At 35.5% G+C, this 19,363-nt stretch overlaps 1 protein-coding gene across 6 annotated transcripts in view; it reads right to left on the bottom strand.

Moving 5' to 3' along the window:
- Positions 1–261: 261 nt before the first annotated feature.
- Positions 262–19,363, bottom strand: part of LOC139689512 (constitutive coactivator of PPAR-gamma-like protein 1 homolog) — a 40,452-nt gene continuing 21,350 nt past the window's right edge. For all 6 annotated transcript variants that reach the window (XM_071586676.1, XM_071586673.1, XM_071586671.1 and 3 more), the window contains exons 14-20: positions 18,998–19,123; positions 18,572–18,686; positions 15,453–15,756; positions 14,803–15,128; positions 9,354–9,479; positions 7,626–7,756; positions 262–3,977 (exon numbers count right to left, since the gene is read on the bottom strand). In XM_071586676.1, the coding sequence (XP_071442777.1) occupies positions 3,656–3,977; positions 7,626–7,756; positions 9,354–9,479; positions 14,803–15,128; positions 15,453–15,756; positions 18,572–18,686; positions 18,998–19,123 (1,450 nt within the window). In that variant the 3' untranslated portion in view covers positions 262–3,655. The remainder of the gene's footprint in view (positions 3,978–7,625; positions 7,757–9,353; positions 9,480–14,802; positions 15,129–15,452; positions 15,757–18,571; positions 18,687–18,997; positions 19,124–19,363) is intronic.

Here is a 19,363-nt window from a genome sequence, read left to right as displayed (position 1 = left end):
CCTCTGAAGTTTAAACTGTATAAAATGAAAACACAGGCCACAAGAAGAAAACTAAAAAAAGAAAGAATATTAAGAAAATACCAAATAAACATCCAGCAACACATCTAAATTAAAAATAAAAAGTAGAGACTCACACCAAAGGCAGTATTTAAAATGCAGTACTGCGTACTAAAACATTTACAATGTGACAAAAACCAGTTCCAGGGAGAGGGGTTCAAAATTTTCCAAAAGCAAAAATTAATTCAATAAAGTAAACACACGTTTAACATAGTACCATTCTTTATTACTTCCTCAAGGCTTTCTCAACCGTTCATAAGGGATCACACAGTGCCCAAGTGAAATGGGCAACATGAAAGTATCAAGGGTAATACATCCCTTTGATTCAATATCTGTTATCCAAGATGTAGCCATCATGTCACTTTCAGTCTACCCTTAAATACTCTTCCAGTGGGACCACTTTAACATGTTGTTAGCCAGCTAATACAAGATACCCAGGGTACATTTTTATCCAATTGTTTTACAGATTACAATTTAGATAAATCAATTAAGGTATAACTATAGAATATTATCTTTTTTTGTTTTTTTTGGGAAGTTCAATGATGATTACATTTTAAGGTTCAAGAGGTACAAAGACTGCTCCAACCAGCACACAAATGTGAGCCAGTCACACTGTCAATTTAATGATACAGGGAGAATATCTGGCAACAATACAGACAAGATAAACACAGGAGCAACATGGAAGCATACAAGTTATCTAATGAAGGAAAATGCTTGATAAGACCACAAAACTAGCTGAGTTTATACCAATTGGTACTCTCATATTGTACCATACCAACACCCAGACCTAAAAAAACAATTCTTCTTGCAATTTTGAAATTTTAAAATGATTTGGACAGCAGCTTGTCTGCTCCATTTGCTGTCACTCAAATACCTAAAATTACATTTGGAAAATTAAAACAAAAATGAAAACTATTTTAAAATGAGCTCAGTTGAGTTGTTAGGTTTAATTTTTTTAACATTTTTTGTCTTTGGAAAAAAGATACAAGGGGCCCACTGTTTCAGTTTTAATTTACTGTTATTAAGAACCATTATTTAACCATTGCAAATTACCTTACATCATAAGTCAAAAGCAAATTACTTACTAGGAAATACTTTGATAAATCAAGAACAAAAATGTTTTATGATTAACAATCACACACAATATAAATGTGAGCTGCAAATGTGTATACAATGCAGCAACACCCAGATGCATAAATTTCTTAGCTTCTACTTGGACAATAGTGCTTCCCCCAAAATAAGTATCATAGATCCAATAAACACTATAGGTGTCTGACACTTAGTTTTACATGTAAATACAGTCAAACAAGGTATTTTCTTTTACTTGAACAATGAACAATTTACAGCTACTTAATAATAATAACAACATGAGCTTAGTTCTACTGAGTCAGATGTAAAACTGCCATACAGTAGGCAGAGCAAAAAAACAATTGGAATCCAATAGTTTGATTTCTTTTCACTTTCAGTAGCTCATGAGAAAATGTACAATATAAATTTGAGTGAATGAATTGACATTCCTGAAATGCCTTGACATTTCTTTCAAAGTTTGTAGTTAATCTTGTCTCAAACATTTTGGTAACATTGAAAAAAGCAGCTGGAAAAGTGAATAATTAAAAGTGCTTCTCAGTGAATAACTGAAAAGTCAATCTGCTATGCAGATCCTTTCTTAGGAGATATTTGTGGGAAGCACAAATTCATGAATGACTCTTCCAAGCCACTTAGGCATTTTCTGAGAAATTTCACTACATATTCTGGCAATTTCACTGATACATTTAATTGAATCAATGTAACACCCAAACAATTTTAAATTTTGGGCTAGTACATTCAAGCTTATATTATAGTTCTTCCTCAATTTCATTTCTATTTTACATAATGACAACCATTTGTCACTTCCTAACCTAAATGAAGGAAAGGTAATACCATGACCAAAGACTAAGTGGGCCCCTCACAAAAATATTTAGTTACTCATTACATTTCTCCATTTTCAATGGAATACAGAAGGGAAAATGAAATTCCCGGGTATTATAAATACCTGTTGTGTCAACTGTCCCTAGATCCGTCATAAAATATGCTTTAGAAGGTTCACACATAATGAATGCGTGGGTGTTTCCTTATGAAAAGGAAAATAAAGATGAAAAATTACACTTCATTGCAGTTTGAGTTATGAAGATATTCTCTTCAGATTTAAATTCATTTGTGGTTCTTTTTTTAAGATAGTGATACTTTTGGCTCTCTTTGAGGTTTAAGAACCTATGCCATTTAACATTCAAATTTGTTTCCTTCAGGCTACTTATTAGTATATTGGAATTTTTAGTCAGTTTAGCAGTATGTAGTCATCTTTGATCGGGATTCTATTAGTTTGTACATTGTCACTGGTTGAATAAAGTCGGCAAACAAAAATGTCGCTAGACTTTTCTCCTTAGGGTGTGGGAGTATCGATTACAGGCAAATTGCAGGGTGATCTGAAAAAAACTGAAAGAATACTGGTATCTACTGTACTCTGCCTGTATATTTATATTTTATCATCACAAATCATATGTGAAAACTTCTTCCTGCTATATTGCCAAAGTCGTTTGCCCTTAAAGGTTCTTTCTCAAAATGAAAAAAAGTATACTCTGTAGAAATAGAGTAGCTTTAGTACTTCCCTCAAGGCCACTGGGCAAATAAATTAAGAGCATGGCAACAAGTTTTCCCTCTAACTCTCTGGAAAAAAAGGGCGGGGAAAACATGCTAACTTTGCCACTATCCTGCAATTTCACTCTGACAATGGGCTCTTCTTCCCAGCACCACTGGTTTCTTTCCACTGTACCCAATCGCTTTCTTCACTTTGGCACTCCCCTTACTTGACAGAAGGGAAGAGGAGGAAATTACTCGCACAACACCATAACCATGACCACTCCATAACAATGTTCCTTTCACCTAATTAAAATACGGATGCATTTGCCTCCATCATTCCCAACCATTCCATCCCTCCTTCATCACTTTAACACTTTAACAACTTTTCGACTGGTATTACATCATATATCTTAGTAACAAAATAACAAACATAGAAAAATAGACATCTCTGCATAATTCTCCTTTTACTTCTTATAGACTTTATTAGACTCTTTTTTGTCATATTCCTTTGTCACCCTTGGGGTGCAATCCCAGCTACACTGGCTTGGGTGAAAGAAAAGCTATATTTTTGTTGGTATCTTGACAGTTAAAAATTGATTCTTCAAAACCAACGTGAAGCACTCCCATATAGCTTGTTATATAGGGACCGTTTATTCCCTCATACGTCCGATTTTGAGATATCAAATCATCCTCACACTCATTGGTGCTTGGGCGTCAACAATAAAATTGCAACAAAAAAAATAAATGATAACAGAATTGAAGTATACTTTTCACTTCCACCAACAGCTTCAAGTCTATGCCCCTTATGAGGGTAAACAATTCATGCCAATGGGGGAGTGAATTAAGAGAGTGGGGCTGAAGAGAAGCTTCATATGCTGGGAAGGGCTGTGCCACTAGAAGTGAGAGACCCAATGTGGGCCTCTACAATAAATGACTGAGACTGCACAGCCTGAGCATTCCCCACTTGCCCCTACCCTACAACCTAAAGGCTAGCCAATGAATTGACAACAGAGGGAGGTGGCACAGCAGCCATTTCATTTTGGCAAACTGAGTCTCCACTGGTCCCTGCTGATGATGACACAGTTAGAGCAGCACTCACACCAGGAACCTTGGAAAGACTAGAGTGGCACTGGTGCTCTGCATCCTCAAACTGGCCAACGTGAGCTATTTGCCCCTTATCAGCTGCATCTCCACTTCCAACTTCAGCTGCACCTTCTCTGGGGCCATTCCCTGCTGATTCATGGCCTCCAAGAGCACTGTTCCCATCAACAGCTGCAGAGACTGCAGCATTCAGACCAGTTTTGCTACACCAAGATAATAATTTTAAAGTGATAATTAGCATACAGCATCATAAAATATGCCTAAATCAACAAGCTAAGATTTAGTGTCCATTTCATATTTTTTTTATTTCATTTATTTCATATTTTTTTTTATTTTAACTATTTCCTACGGACAGGTCTATTCTAACCTATTGCATCAATTCTTTGCATCTTCATTTTATTTTTTTAATTAGCTTTCCGCAAAAAAACACTGCTTTTTCATTTGAGTTCTCACATTACTTTTGTTCTAACAAAAATAGTATCAAATTATGTTAAAAAATTAAATGATAAACGATTATGGCACAGAAGCATTTTAAAGTAACAACAGTAAAATGGTCACAATTGCCCCTTTACAGTTAGAAAAAATTCCAGATTTACTGAAATATAAGATTTCCCCAAAAAGTCTTATTCAAGCCAGCTGCTTTTGCCTGAAGTAAAACTTTCTATAATTAAATTTATCCTATTATCATTCTGTACATAACCTGAACACCCAAATATTTTGGGCAAGAAAAAAAATGAACTTTTGCTTTTCACACAAGTGGTTAGATCCTTGATGGTTCCATTCCTACAGCCTTAATTCTACAATATCTGAGATATTCTGGAGAGCAGCAACACAGTGCAGCTTGTGCAATTTAAAGATCACTATTTCACAAACTCTTATCAAGTCTCTGTATGTAAAGGCTAGATGGAGAATGTGAATCAGTGAATGTTTTTTCCGCAGCAATTGCTTTGTCTCCCCTCACCTTCTCACAAAGGGTTTCAACTTCACTAATGTCATTATCATCATTGAGATTTCTAGTTCACATTTCGCATCCGTTAAGTTTGCCACAAGCACACACTTTACTTAAACAGAACAGCAGATTAATTTACACTTGGCAATAAGAACGAAAGTGCCCATATGGTTTTCCTTCAGGTTTAAACTCTAACAAGCCATCATTGGGAGGAAGTTTCGTATATGACTGAATAGAGGAAACAATTGTAACCCTAGAAGAGAAGTAGCGGATATTGTAGAATTTAGCAATATCTTAATACCAGGGGATACAAATGAAACATGATGTACAGCATATAGGAAAATTGTTTGGAAGACATAGATTACAGAAGACATATGAAACAAGAAAATGGAAGAATGTAAACATAATAAGAAGGAGAAAGCATCATGAGAAAAATGAAAAAAACTAAGATTAGTAACTAGAACGTCAAAAGAATTGGAAGGTGGGAAGAGCTGTGTGAGGATATGCATATACAGTGAAACCCCATTTTGAACTTTTACAAGGACCCCAGAAAAATGCAAACATCATAAAAGGAGAAATTTTACTTTTACATGCTTCATTTTTTAAGTTCGTATCCTTAGTAACCTCATCACCCCAAAGAACTTCAACTGGAATTTCTTCACCACAATCAACATAAAATCTTGCCTTAATAAAGCAGTTTATATGCTTATACAGTATATAGCAGTAATTTGATTCTTAACTTGCTTCCAAACCCATAATTGTGTAAAGCATTCAGGATATTTTTGATTGCCTTCATATTCCTATCACAATCATGCTGAATGAAATGAATTTCTGTATAATCATCCTTTAATACAATCCACCTTAAATGAGCACCTAAAACCAGTGGTATCTTATTACATATTACACCTAAAACCAGTGGTTAGAGCGCACTGCTACAATTAACAGGAAAAATTCAAACTACATTTCTCAAGAGCGTATCCAGTGAATGGACTGAACATCAATAAGTAGCAGAAATTTCCTAATATTGTTTCCTAGTTACTGAGAAAAGCTTAACACCAGAGATGCTGAGCTACCTCCTCATTCAACTAGTGCAAACTTTCTAACTTCAAACTTGTTTGAAAAACAAAATTATTTTTGATTCGATGAAGTTTTGACACAATAAAGCAAGTTTCAATATTTTTTGTTATTCAGGAGCCCATAACTGTTACATTTGTTGCTTCAAGAAGTACAAGTGATAACCTAGGACGGAAGACACAAAAAAATCAATATGTTTGCAGAGTAATACCATCAGCATCAGAACTGATCCATTATAAAGCAATTGAAAGTTAACAGAATTTTACAGATTAGCCTTACGATAGGATGTCATAGAAAAAAGACAACCAGGTGAAAGAAAAAAACGGCATATTAGACTGAGCTTCCCCACATGTAAACAGTTCAATGTAAAAATTAAGGTAAGACTTAAACCTTATGAGAAGTATTTAAAATAGAAACAGGAAGCAATAAAAAATAAATAAATTATGGCAAATAGCTTACATTCGAACCGATATATCGACCCACCACTCATTTTGCCCAAGATGCAAAAGCTAACACACCCACCGACCAAAATAAAAAGGGTCAAGTCTCCCTCAGGTGTTCTAATGAAGTATAAATTAAGTAACTAACCCAAAGTCGTACAATGTACTCATTTCATAGCACAAATCTTTTCCTGGTAGAATGAGATTACAAGTTTAAGTAGTTAACATTTTCATTCATAGTGGTGCTCTGTACTACCACCACATTCAAATTCGTCACTAAACCTGTTCATATGACAGCTATCTCTCATCTTTTTAAGGTGATATGCATGGAATGAAGTAAAACATTTTCATTAACGTTGATGTATAAGAGAAACTGTTTTGCAAAGTGAGATATTTTTTCCAGCACGTAATCATGCAAATAGCAGCAAAACTGAAATTGGAATTGCGTAAATAGAGTCCCACATACGATGAAATATAGGAAATTGTATAGAATGTGATAAAAATGTAAATTGTGGGAAAATAAATTCCAATAATGGAATAATAGGGTTTTGCAGCAAATGAATTTCACAGAGACTTTTCAGAAAAGTCTCTTCAGCTTTCCAGATTTTTCAGAGCATAACTTCAATTTCTTATGTGTTCCACATTCTGAATAGTTTGTTTCTGTCAATAACGGCTGATGATCAATAAAAGTTAGATGAACAGTTAATCAGTCTCATTGTGATATAGGACATATGATATACTGCTTGGGCTGGAAGTGTAGAGAATGGGAAGAATATCGAGTTAGTCCACTATCCTAAACAGAAATTCCCAGAATGACAAGTTATCAACAAAGGAACATTGAAAATAAAACCAATATTCAACTTAAGTGCTGTGTTTTCATTAAAATATAACGCACAAATATAAAAACCAACGCTAGCAAGCCAAGAATCATTTCAGACAAGTTAATAATGTATTGTTCTCATTGATCTACAGGGAAGCCTGAAAATCACACACAAGCACAAAAAAATCACTTTTGACAATTAAATGACTGAAAAACTACATGAAACATTGGGATTAAAGTCACACATATTTTAGTAATACTATTCAATTAACCAAGTATGACTTTTGGGAACAAAAAAAATATCTGGGTATTTACTAAAATGCTTGTCTTTTCATCAAGGTCTTTATGAATCAAAATTTTTGAAATGCTAAGAACAACCAGAATATGGCATTGTGATTCCTCACCAGCCAACCAACCCAATTTTTGTGACATCAATGACCTTCATAAATGTTACTTTTCTCAAAACAGCCAATACTACTCTCACACTCAAGAGAAACTCTTTAAGAAGACTGAATTATATCCTGACGATTTCAATCTAATTGTAATAAATACTAACATTAGTACTCACACAAGAACTGGAGAATCTGTGGTAGGAACATTGTTTCCTACAGCATTTTGCTCTGAAGCTGCAACAGCATTTCCATCACCACGTGCAGCAAACTTCTTCGGTGCAGCTCCACCACGTCGCTTGCCAAGAACCTGAAATTAGTTTATTCGTAGCCAGCAAATATTATTTTTTGTCTCAGACATGCAGTGAACCAAAATATTCATGAACTGGTGGCCACAGATACATTTAACACGAACTTCTTTAATGTTTTTAGAGCATTTGTCAATTTCACTAGTTTCCAACTATGATTCTTGATACTGACCAATCATTTCACTTTTCTAATATTAATTTATTGTTTTTTTTTAAGATACAGTATGATTGGTTAGGTCAGTTCAGGTAACTTGCCAGCTGATGCATGTGCATAATTAATAGCCCTTTCATGAATTCTTTTGGCGTGGCCACCTATTTTCTGGATTTCAGCTGATTATTTTCTATTTCACCCAACATACGTTTTGCCTTTTCTCAGATTTTCTTCCTCTTTAGCCTTGAAACTTGATGACTTTTAATGGTAAAAAATAGCAAATAATGCATTTTGCTATAAACAAATAATTTAAAAATAGTAAAATAAGTTCTTCCAAGGAATTGCTAAAGAAAGTGGTAGCTACATATGCTCTAATCATACTTTTCCCAACTGCTTCTCTTGCTCTTATCTCGAACATTGGTTCTATTTCAGTTTAGATTTTAATCAGTAGAGGAGCACATGATTTCCCAAGCTATGCTTATGACTGTCATCAAAAATAAAACACATGGGGTTTTTTTCAAGGGATTTCTAAACTACACATTATATATTTCACTTTTCTTTAGAAAGTTAATCCTTTTTTTTCAGCTTTTCCAGAGAACTTTGGTTACTCTCAGACTTCTTCCCAATTATGGTCACCCTATTTTATGCTAAATTTAATAAGAAAGAACATCATTAACTGATAAGAATTTACACCATTCTGAATGTCACATCCTTGGGGGAAAAAAAATCACAACATTGGCAATAGTAGAGGAGATAAATTTTAAATCCATTAAACATTGTGGTCAGAGTTCCTTTGATCCCTTCATGGCCTTAAAATTGGCTTTAAAGGAGAACTATTGGAATCAACAGAAGACCCATAAACGAAGCAGAGTGAACCTGATAACTTTCCTAAAGAGGCTGATTGCACCTTACTTAATCCATACAGATATGACTGGTTAGCTATCCAAAGGAGGTCAAAACCAAACAATAACTTATAAACTAAAATTAAAATAAAAAATTAACTCATAAAAAAATCTATAAAAGGGTATTCACAAGGAAGAAATGCGTGAACTCTAAACTCAAAGTTATCTTCCATGACAAATATTTATTTAGAGATGGTTAAATTCTATCGCAAGGGCAATTGAATTAAAAGTATGTACATTTTCCCCATTTCAAATGCTAATTAAAGAAGCATTAGAGTGAGAGGCATTTGACACATTTCATCAAAACTAGAAAACTATCACAATTTTCCTAAGACCCTAATCAATTGAAAATTTGAAACAAAAAATCTATGCAGATGACAAACAAGGTTTCTGAGTACACATAAAATTTCAGGAAGTTATTTGTTTGCATTACGAAAATTCAAACAAGGTTCCCTTTTCCTTTCCTGCTGAAACTAAGTTTAGAGTTTTACTTTTATCTGCAGTAGCCAACACAACCCAACATCATATGAAAAAATCATGTCTTACCTGTGGCCTGCGACCTCTTGAAGCTTTTCCACCACGGTTTTGGAAAGAAGGTGCCGAACGAAGACCAACACCTATTGGATACCCTGCAGGAGCTCTGAAGTTCTTCAATCCACCAACAGATGTCACCTGTTATTGAAAGCACAATTTAAAGACCACATTGATACAAGCAGGAACCAGCAAATATGTTGATACAAATTAACATTCTATTGGGACAAATTAATGTTATGAAAACACAGGGAAGGCCTATACCTTAAATACTGATGGCAAACAAATAATACCTGCAGATTTTTAAGAAATCTAAACCACAAGTTCCTCCCAATTGACTACAACGCTAATAAGGTGGAAGGGCTAGTGAACGGGAAACCACCTCAATTATCATTCCCAAGAATATAATGGACACTATAGAGAATACTAGTCCTGGCAACTGTGGGTCTCCGACCAATCAGCCATGTAATGTGCCCGGCATCAGGAGAGGCAAGGCTTCCAGGGTCATCATCTCATGAAAACCTTGAATGGGAAAACCCTCAGCAACAAAACAGAATTTGTAGAAGAAAAGGTCGAATAAGTTAGAATATGAACTTGGAATGTTAGGACAATTTTGAGGGCAGGGAAATCAGAGAAAATCAAGAGAGAGATGGAAAGAGAAAACCTTGATGTTTAAGGTCTGTATGAGGTAAGATGGTAGGATTGCAAGGATTACTGGAGTGATAATTATCAAGAAATATACAGTGGAGGGGACAAGAGCTAGCAAGGGGTTGCCATAATACTAAATAAAAAGGTAGGAAGAAGTCTAGTTAACTTCGAGCAAGCTATGGATACAATATTAGAAGTAGAGGTAATGTTCATTATTCAGGTCTACTTGCCACCAAGCAATCATAAGGTGGAAAAAGTCCATAGAGTACGATCAGGATCAAGAGGATATAATAGGGTGTTCCTGCAAGAAAACATTTGATAAAAATAGGGATTGGAATGTGATGGTATGTGAAGAAAGAGAAGGTGATTAGGTGAGGGGTTATGCATTAGGTAGGAGGAATGACTGTGGGGAGAAGGCAATAGAGTTCTGCTGCAAGACAGGTTTTAATCATCACCAACATTCGCTATGTTGTAGTTTTATATGGCAGGCAACAGACAGCTAAGGCCAATTGCACCATTAAGGATGTTTGGGAAAGGAAGGGTGGAGAGAAAACTGGCATTGGCATTAGCCTACTCTTGTCGAATGGCACCATGAGGTCTATAGTTTAATGTTCCAACCGATGGACAGCGTACTCACTCTAGCACTATCCATTAAGTACCTCCAGTAGGGTTCAGGATACCACTGAAATATATTTTTGTTCTTCTTCGGGATTTGAACGTGGGGCTTCTCAGTAGGAAGCCAGTACATTAGCCACCGCACCATACTGATCCCCACTAACACTTGCTTCTAACACCACAAAAACCCATGGGATTCAGGAAGGTAATAACAAGTGCAGTGTTCGATTTAAAAAAAGACAAAACAGGGAAGACTGTTTAGGAAATTGAACATATAAGCATGAATTGGATTGAAACAGAAGAAGCATTGACAGGCTGTTGAGTCATGAAAGAGGAAAGAGAGCAGGGTAGCATGAAGGAAATATGGAAACATATCTAAATAGGTGCAAAGAAAGCCATAAAATATATTATTGGAATAGTAAATATAATAATGACAAGGAAACCGTGGATCACAGATGAAATGATTAGAAAGATGGACAATATAAGAAAATAAGAAGATTATAAATACATAGTAAGGTAGAAGGAAGTACAAAAAGTGCAATAATAATAAAAAAAAAGAGGTGCGACACAAATAGAGCAAAAGAGTATGGAGGATAACACAGCGCGAGAACATAGAAAGTTCAAAGAGGAAGGGTGAAATTGGTGCACTATACATTAAGGTTAAAACCATCAGGAAGTAAAATGGAAAAATCATGGCAAACAAAGATATGCCAGGAAAAATATTAATTTAACCAATATATAACGAACAGAGGTGGATGGGAAAAATATAGATTAACTAAATGGTAGAGAAATTAGATCAGTCATGTTACACAGAGAGAGAATAAGACGTAAATGAGGATAGCTTAGGTCCAGGGTAACTCAATGGTGATATAGAAAGGGTTTTAGGGTAAACTAATTCCAATGCAGCTATGGGAGTAGACAACACACCTGTTTAGGATTTAGGAAAATGTGGACAGAAGAGTTTTCATGGGGATCGAGATGGTGCGGGGGCTAACGTACTGGCTTCCCACCCTGAGGGCACGGGTTCAAATCCCGGCGGTGTTGAATATTTTTCAGAGGTATCTCGATCCCTACTTGAAATGCTTTGTGGAGGGCACTTTGAGTGAGTACGCCGTCCGTCGGATAGGAAGCTAAACTGCAGACCCCTTGGCGCCTTTCGTAAAGAGTAGGCTAATGCCGACGCCGGGTTTCTCTCCACCCTTCATCCTTTCCTGTCCATCCCCTATGGCACAAATGACCTTAGCTGTCGGTCGCCTCCCCTCAAAACTACTACTACTAGAGTTTTCATAGACTAATTCATTGCATTTATGAGGGAGGGATATGGCTAGAAATCTGTCAGATGAGTGCTAGTTCCTATTCCAATTAAGCAAAAGCTACTTTATTTGAAAAATACAGACCAATAAATTCCATTTCATATCCAGCTTATTCCGTTATCACCGTTGCTGTTCAACTTAAATGTGGAGGAAATGATAAGAGGGGCATGGGAAGAACTGGAGAGGGGAATGAAATATGGCCAGGAATTTGAAAAATCAGTTTGTTCGCTGATGACCAAGCTTTGGTTTGCCAGTCAGCCAAGGGGTTGCAAACACTGCTGAGTGACTTGGAAAATCAGTATGACAAATATGGGATTAGAATCAATAATTAATAAAACAAAGGTTATACAATTTCCTAGGAAGAAAAAGGCTAAGCTAAACATTAAAATTGGAGGGCAAAAACTAGAACAGGTAGAACAGTTTACGTATCTCGGCAGTGTTTTGGACCAACACGGTCAAAGTAGTAGGGACGTAAGGAGAAGAATTGCGCTAGACAAAGGCTTTCACAAGGAGGAGGGAGTTGATGACAGGGAAGTTGAGTTAAGATATTAATTAAAGATAGACTCATAAAAACTTTGATATGGAGCGTAGCTATGTACGGCACGGAAACATGGTCATTGAAGCAGGAGGATAGGCGTAGATTGGAGACTTTTGAAACATGGGCGTGGAGAAGAATGGAGAAGGTGAAATGGACTGAGAGGAAAACAAATGAGGAAGTACTTGGTATGGTGGACGGTGAGAGGGGTTTGTTGGGAGAAATCCTATGGAGGCAGGAAAAATGGATGAATGGCATATTAATCGGCATTGGAATGTTGAAGTCTGTAATAGAGGGGAGAATGTTAGGATAACGAGGAGAGGGCAGGAACAGGATATGGATATTGGATGGGATGAAGGGAGGAAGTAAGTACTCATAGATCAAGAAGGGCCTAATGTAGAGTAGGCTGCTGGATTGTGTTTTGTTAGGAGTCTCAAAATTATTATTTGGTAGTTGTGTCCATCCAAAAACCTACCACAACCGGTAGATTACCTTATAATAATAATAATCCAGCTAATGTGGTTTTCACGATCCTCAAATAAAGGATCAAGAGCAGGGCAAATGATTATGTAGAAGATTATCAGTTGGGGTTCAGGAAGGGGAAAGGCACATGTGATGCCATAGCAGTAATGAGGTCAATAATAGGAACATAGAAAACAATGAGTGTGTATTTCTGTTTTATGGATTGTGCAAAAATACCAGAGTAACTTGGTAGAATTAATGAATGTTTTACAAATAATAGGAATAAACACAGGATCGGAGACTGATCCACAAGCTCTACACATTACAGTGTGTGCAGGTATGAAGGGTAATATCAGGTAGATGAGTAAGACAGGGATGTTCATTATCACCCTTGCTGTTTAACATATATAAGTAGGAATTATTGAAGTTGCACAGCTTGGATTTAACTGAGGGTGCCCAGAAACGTGTCTGGGAATCAAACCCAAGTCATCCAGTCAGTAGTCCAATGCTCTACCACAGGAATACTGTGACTGATCAAATAAATGCATTTGTGTAAAATTGTTCAGGCTGTGTCCGTCCAAAACCTATCAAAACAGTAAAATACCAATGATAACAATAATAAAACCCTAGTCATTTCCTAAACTGAACTACCAGTGCCTCTAAAATTATGCAGCGGTAACATTGAAGTAAAATTATCATATCAAAATATTTAATTCGTCATTTATACATTGAGGGTGCTCATACTTTTTTATTTATCAAGAATAACTTGTATTTAGAGCATTTCTAAGTAGATCTTACACCATGTTCCAGTTATCAAGTAAAATAGAATATTTCAAACTTTCCTTAAATGAGTAATCATATGATTATTAGAATGAATTTATGGAGCTTCACTTTTTTGATAGATTATGAATAGAGTAAGTATGATGTGAATGATTTTGTGAATTCAACTACTAACAATAAATGGTAAAACACACCAGATATTTTTCCAAGTAGTGAACTCTTGTCTATTATGGCACCTGTGTGCAGGCCAAAGTAGCATTAAAAACCAAACAATGGCCGAAATCTGGTGCCCCACCTAACAAGAATAATGCAATGAAAGTCAAGAATCACATCACAACCTTAAAAAAAGTATTTTGAACCTACTATTTGGTCATAATATGGGATGTCACCCATTGCATGTAAAATATTTCTAACAGAAAATTTATGGAGATATAGAATAAGGAGCCTTTCCAAAATATATAAAATTTGGGATTCCACTACGACCATTAACACAGCCAGCAATAACCAGGATGAGAAGAACAATGTAAATCACAATAAGAAATTAATTCAAATCTTTATAACTTTGTGATCCTGAATCAAAAATTAAGCCGCAGAAAATAACCAAGAAGTTTTTATCATTCTGCCATTGTGGTACAAGCATAAAACTAAAATTAATTTTGTGGATGGTTTAAAGGGTATGGATGAGCATACAGTGTAGTCCATGGGATTCAAATTATGCTAAGAATCAACATTCCAGAATAGATTTAATGAAATCACAAGTAAACGAATGAGGGATCCCATTCTCACAAAACATGTACTCCTTGGATTTCTACTTGGGTGGAATATTATAAAACAGATATTGTTAAACTTTTTAAATGCAGCAGACCATAACATACTAAATGAAAGAGAAGCTAAGGTGTTGATGTTTGATTCACATAATAGCAAGGTTAATTTACAAGGAATTTACACTATCAATACATGGCAGAACATAAACATTGAAAATAACAATATCATGGAAAAATGGAAATACACAAAATTTTTTACTTATGAACCTGGCCTTTTCAACAGGTGCAAAAATTTGTCCCAAATGTGAAAATAAACCAAAATGAATTTTAAATATATGAGATTTTACCTGAGGAGGAACAGCTAAGGGCCGAGGTGGTCCTGCACCTCCACGGTGATGGCCAATGGGAGCACCCATGTTGTTGCCACCCCCACCAACTGCATTGCTGTTACCACCACCTCCACTTCCAAAATTTGGACCCCAACTACCCACAACTACTCCAGCAATTTCCAATTGCCCGCCACGAGCTAACACAGATCTTCGTCCTACTAACCCACGGCCAGATCCCACCACACCTCCATTATGATGCGGAGGATGATGATGATGCCCTACACCACCAGTCATTTGCGAGCTTCCAGGTAATGCATTTCCTGGTAATCCTGTCATTCTGAGGCCTATGAGAATAAGTCAAAAATTTAACAAAAAAATTATTTTAGTAAATAATATTATTTACACCAATACTGTTTGTTTTCCTAAAACTAGCACTACGATATGAAGACTTATACAACTGAGAAAAGCTCTCTAATACATTTTTTAATTCAAAGTGGTTTTCAAGTACATGTTTTACACATAAACAGCAAATCAATTCAATTTACTATCATTTCCAAAAAATACAAAATGATATTGCAGGTTACAGCAAAATGATAAAACATATTCAGCATTCACATGATGCCATGAATACCTACTCTTACAAAAAATCATCCACAAATCACACTCACCGGCAGGCATGGGGGGAAGTGGAGGTCGGGCAAACTGTGGAGTGATGTCTTCCAAAATTGCTTTTCGCATACGTTCCACTTTCATAACCTGATCAATGCGATGATCACAGAGCTCAAGTAGGTTTTTCACAGATGCAGCTCGAGCCAATTTGTGATGAAATAATTTCCCATCAAAAAACAACCAAGGGCAGCACATGAGCCATGGGATAGGGGCCCCACAAGCATCATTGGCCATAAGAGCAACTTCAACACCTTGCATCAATAGAGAGGCAAGTTGCACTCCACGACTAGTTACAAGAGGCAGCTGTAAAGAATGTGAAGAGTTATCAACTTAAAAAAGCAATATGGTAAATTTCTATTCAATGTTAGGGATTTGGCAGATTTTAAGAAATGGCAATCGATCAAATATTTTCAAAGATTTTTCTCCAATGCCAGTCGCTGACAGTAACATTATTAAATGAAGGTTCGTTCTGTGACATTAAGAACCCACAACCCAAATGAAGTCTGCCTTCTCTCAAAATTTACTTTAAGCTTTCATGGTCAAACCCAAGACCATATATACACACTTCACACCAAATGGTACAAGCAATTAATAATTCATTCATTAACAGTTTTACCTGGGTAATCTTAGAATAAAACAAATCAGTTCTTGATATTTCTATTTTTTATTTTGCAATGCAATTTCTAGATGGATGGGCAATGTCTTTACTATGCACACACGAAACTTGACAATGTACACATACTATATATCTTGACAAAAGATTAAGAGATAAATAAAACTTTTACGAGTAATTGGAACTGATTACAGCTTTACATTTCATCATACTAATACTTCAATCTGTCCCTTAGGTAATTTTTAATGATCCTTAGAAGCAAACTTCCTAAGATTAGGGTCTGCTCTTAGTCCTAAATTACATACTTATTAATTTGAGGGCAAGGGAAGCTGTACTGATACCGACATCAGTACCGACACATACTATTAAAAAATAGTCAAAGTACATTTCATCTTATTTACACTTAAGCTTCCTCCATAACATTAAATGCAAGAATGTAACAACTCAGATTGGGGTAAAATAAGATTTCAGCTCAGTTACCGCACCCAGAGTTGTGTTTCTCTCCTTCCATTAGACGGCCTGACCCACATACTTATCAATGTGGGAGGTGCTTTTAGGAAGTACTTATTACTTAATGGACTTAATTAAAGGTTATTTCACAATTAATAACTATGCAAAGATCTAATAACTAAGCCAATATTTTTTTCATTTACATGATTTAACCCTCATAATTCAAACCAATTACAAAATTAATAAACTTAAGTTACACTGTCTTCAATACATGAGACCGTGTTCTTTCCTACAGAATTCCCATGTGAAATGAAAACACAATTTTTATTGCACTGCCATTAGGATTTGAAACAATGACAAAAAAAGGAAAAATTAAAGCCTCTATGTGAACTTTCTAAGCAAAGAAAATAACCCTCGGCATTTGCCACTCCATTGTACATTTTATTTACAAATGTTCAGGCAGGAAAGAGATTTAATAATTATTAAGCTATCACTCTATTAAATATTACAAAGAATTTTCTATTAACACCTAATTGGAATCCTGATTTTAACGAACAATCCATTTTGGATTTTCTGATCCAAATTGTTTGTCACTCAAAACAATGTCTCCAACTAATACTCATTTCTCTTTAATTAGAGACCAACTAATGCAACTGACATAGCCGGTATTAATTATGTTTCAACTAATGCTCTCTCCTGAGAAATTCAACTGAAAATGGCAGATTCTGTGACATTCATATTTTAATCCAATCCAGTCAACAGATGGAAATGGCTGATGTGCAGAAAACAAAACGGCCAAAAATGTACAAGCAAGCAGGCAAATCATGATCAATTTGTGCATTTATCCATTAAATAATAATGCAATGTAACACTTTACATCTTTACAAAGAAGCTGAATCACTCCAAATCAAACAATCACTTGCTAGTACTATAAACAGGATCCATGATTTATTCAGACTTAAACCACAATAAATGATAGCTCTGGTAGTACCAATTACACTAGATTCCGCAATTTTAAATGTAATTGTATGGTTTTCCTTAGTATTCTAATCATATATACCAACCATTTACTGCTATTAGGTATCTGCACATTAGTAATATCTCAAAGGGTTATTCACACCCCTCGCCTATGTGAGTGTTTTCCAGTAGTGAGTTGTTAATTTAGGATGTCAGTCCTCAATTAATACACTTTCACCACAAATGTACGTATATTTTCACACACTACTCAATTTTTTACCAATGTAGCATTGCAGTTTAATTGCCCTTACTTATTTTGTGTTATCCTTTAATTACTTAAAATTAGTACACTCATTATTGCAGTTGCATCGTAGATGCTTAGTTGCAAGAAACAGTGAGTCGTATAGATACAGAAGAGCCCATCTCAGAGACACTAGAGAAAAACATTTATCCTAAAGAATGTGCATCTAACATGGTCTCACCAGGTGGAACTTCAATAGATATGAAAAACCATTAAATAGAGTTAGTGCTGACAGCAAAATAATTCCTAAACTCACCTACCATTACCTTGTAGAATATGTGAAGCCAAGAAAAAGAGAAGTGAAAAAATTTATTTGTGGATTTTGTTGTGTTCCACTTCATAGAGAGACATGATTTAAAATATACCACACACTAGTTGACCACTAGGGTATAGAAGCTCTGCGCATAGTAAAACGCTTACACCTTCCATAGAGTGGCACAAAAATAGCCGGTCCCAAGGGTTGGTAAATTTAAAGGGCACCTGCAGAGTTCAGTTCCCTGGTTTAGTACAATTGTCTTGAAACAAGAAAGAATGGGTGCAACTATGTCAACGGCAAATACCAAAGGTTGGCTAACAAATGTATTGGGATATAATCACAGTTATGCTGAAACTTGCTTCCTGAAATATTCATTTTTTGGGGGGTTTCTAGGTAAGCAACTAAGACAGGAAAATATAATATAAAGGAGTAAGTACTACCTTACCTTTACCTTAGGAAAGAGATTATTAAGGGACTACATTCATAAGATGTTTAAAAAAAAATGAACAAAAATGATTCTAAATTAAAAATTTCAACCAACCTGTAGTTCTTGAAGATAGTGAGCATTCATTAACTCGGGAGAAAACGCTTGGGCAATAAAAACATCAAGCTCTGGCTTTCTTAATACACGCTTATCTGGGAATGACATGATGTACCTACAAAAAATAGACATCACATCTTATGAGTATACATGAAAAATAATTGCACTCTTCTTACTGAAAGTAAAGAACACATTTTGTACCCAAAATTGCTTTCCTTTAACTGGCATCTATTAATTTACGTATGCTCACTCCTAACAAAGAAATAACCACAAGTTTCAAATGCTTTATTTGAGTTTTTTAAAGGATTAACTTCAGCTTGTCTTTATTTCTGGGATTCATATACCACCTACTTTAGCTAATCCCAAATAAATCAGAACCTAGAGTCTAGATTATGAAATTTAAATAGAAGATACTTGATGCCATACCTTAATACACATGCTATAACCAGTAGATGTTGAGGAACATAAGCTGGATTGAGCATCAATGGCGTATCTGACCGCATGCATGTAAGGAAAGCTCTCAAACGCCTTCGCTTATCATCAATGGCAGACCTGAAAGAATAAGAAAGATGAATTTTAAAGAGAAAATTCATGCATGCTAGGTATTGTTCTTAAGCTTTGCCATAGTTAACAAGCAAAATGAAATATTAACTTAGGTAGATTCCACCCAATTTTTAAGACAAAAAAATAACTAGAAAGGGCCATAGCATTTTAAGCTTACATGACAACAAATTTGCTGTTTCTATTATGACATTGTACTTTTTCATACAATCTATCAGGTACCCAATGACT

Source organism: Hetaerina americana, unplaced genomic scaffold (genome assembly GCF_022747635.1).
Source record: "Hetaerina americana unplaced genomic scaffold, ioHetAmer1.1.p SCAF_24, whole genome shotgun sequence".
Lineage (NCBI taxonomy): Eukaryota > Metazoa > Arthropoda > Insecta > Odonata > Calopterygidae > Hetaerina > Hetaerina americana.
The sequence above is the reverse complement of the archived record's forward strand: the minus strand, read 5'-3'. Positions and strand labels throughout refer to the sequence as shown.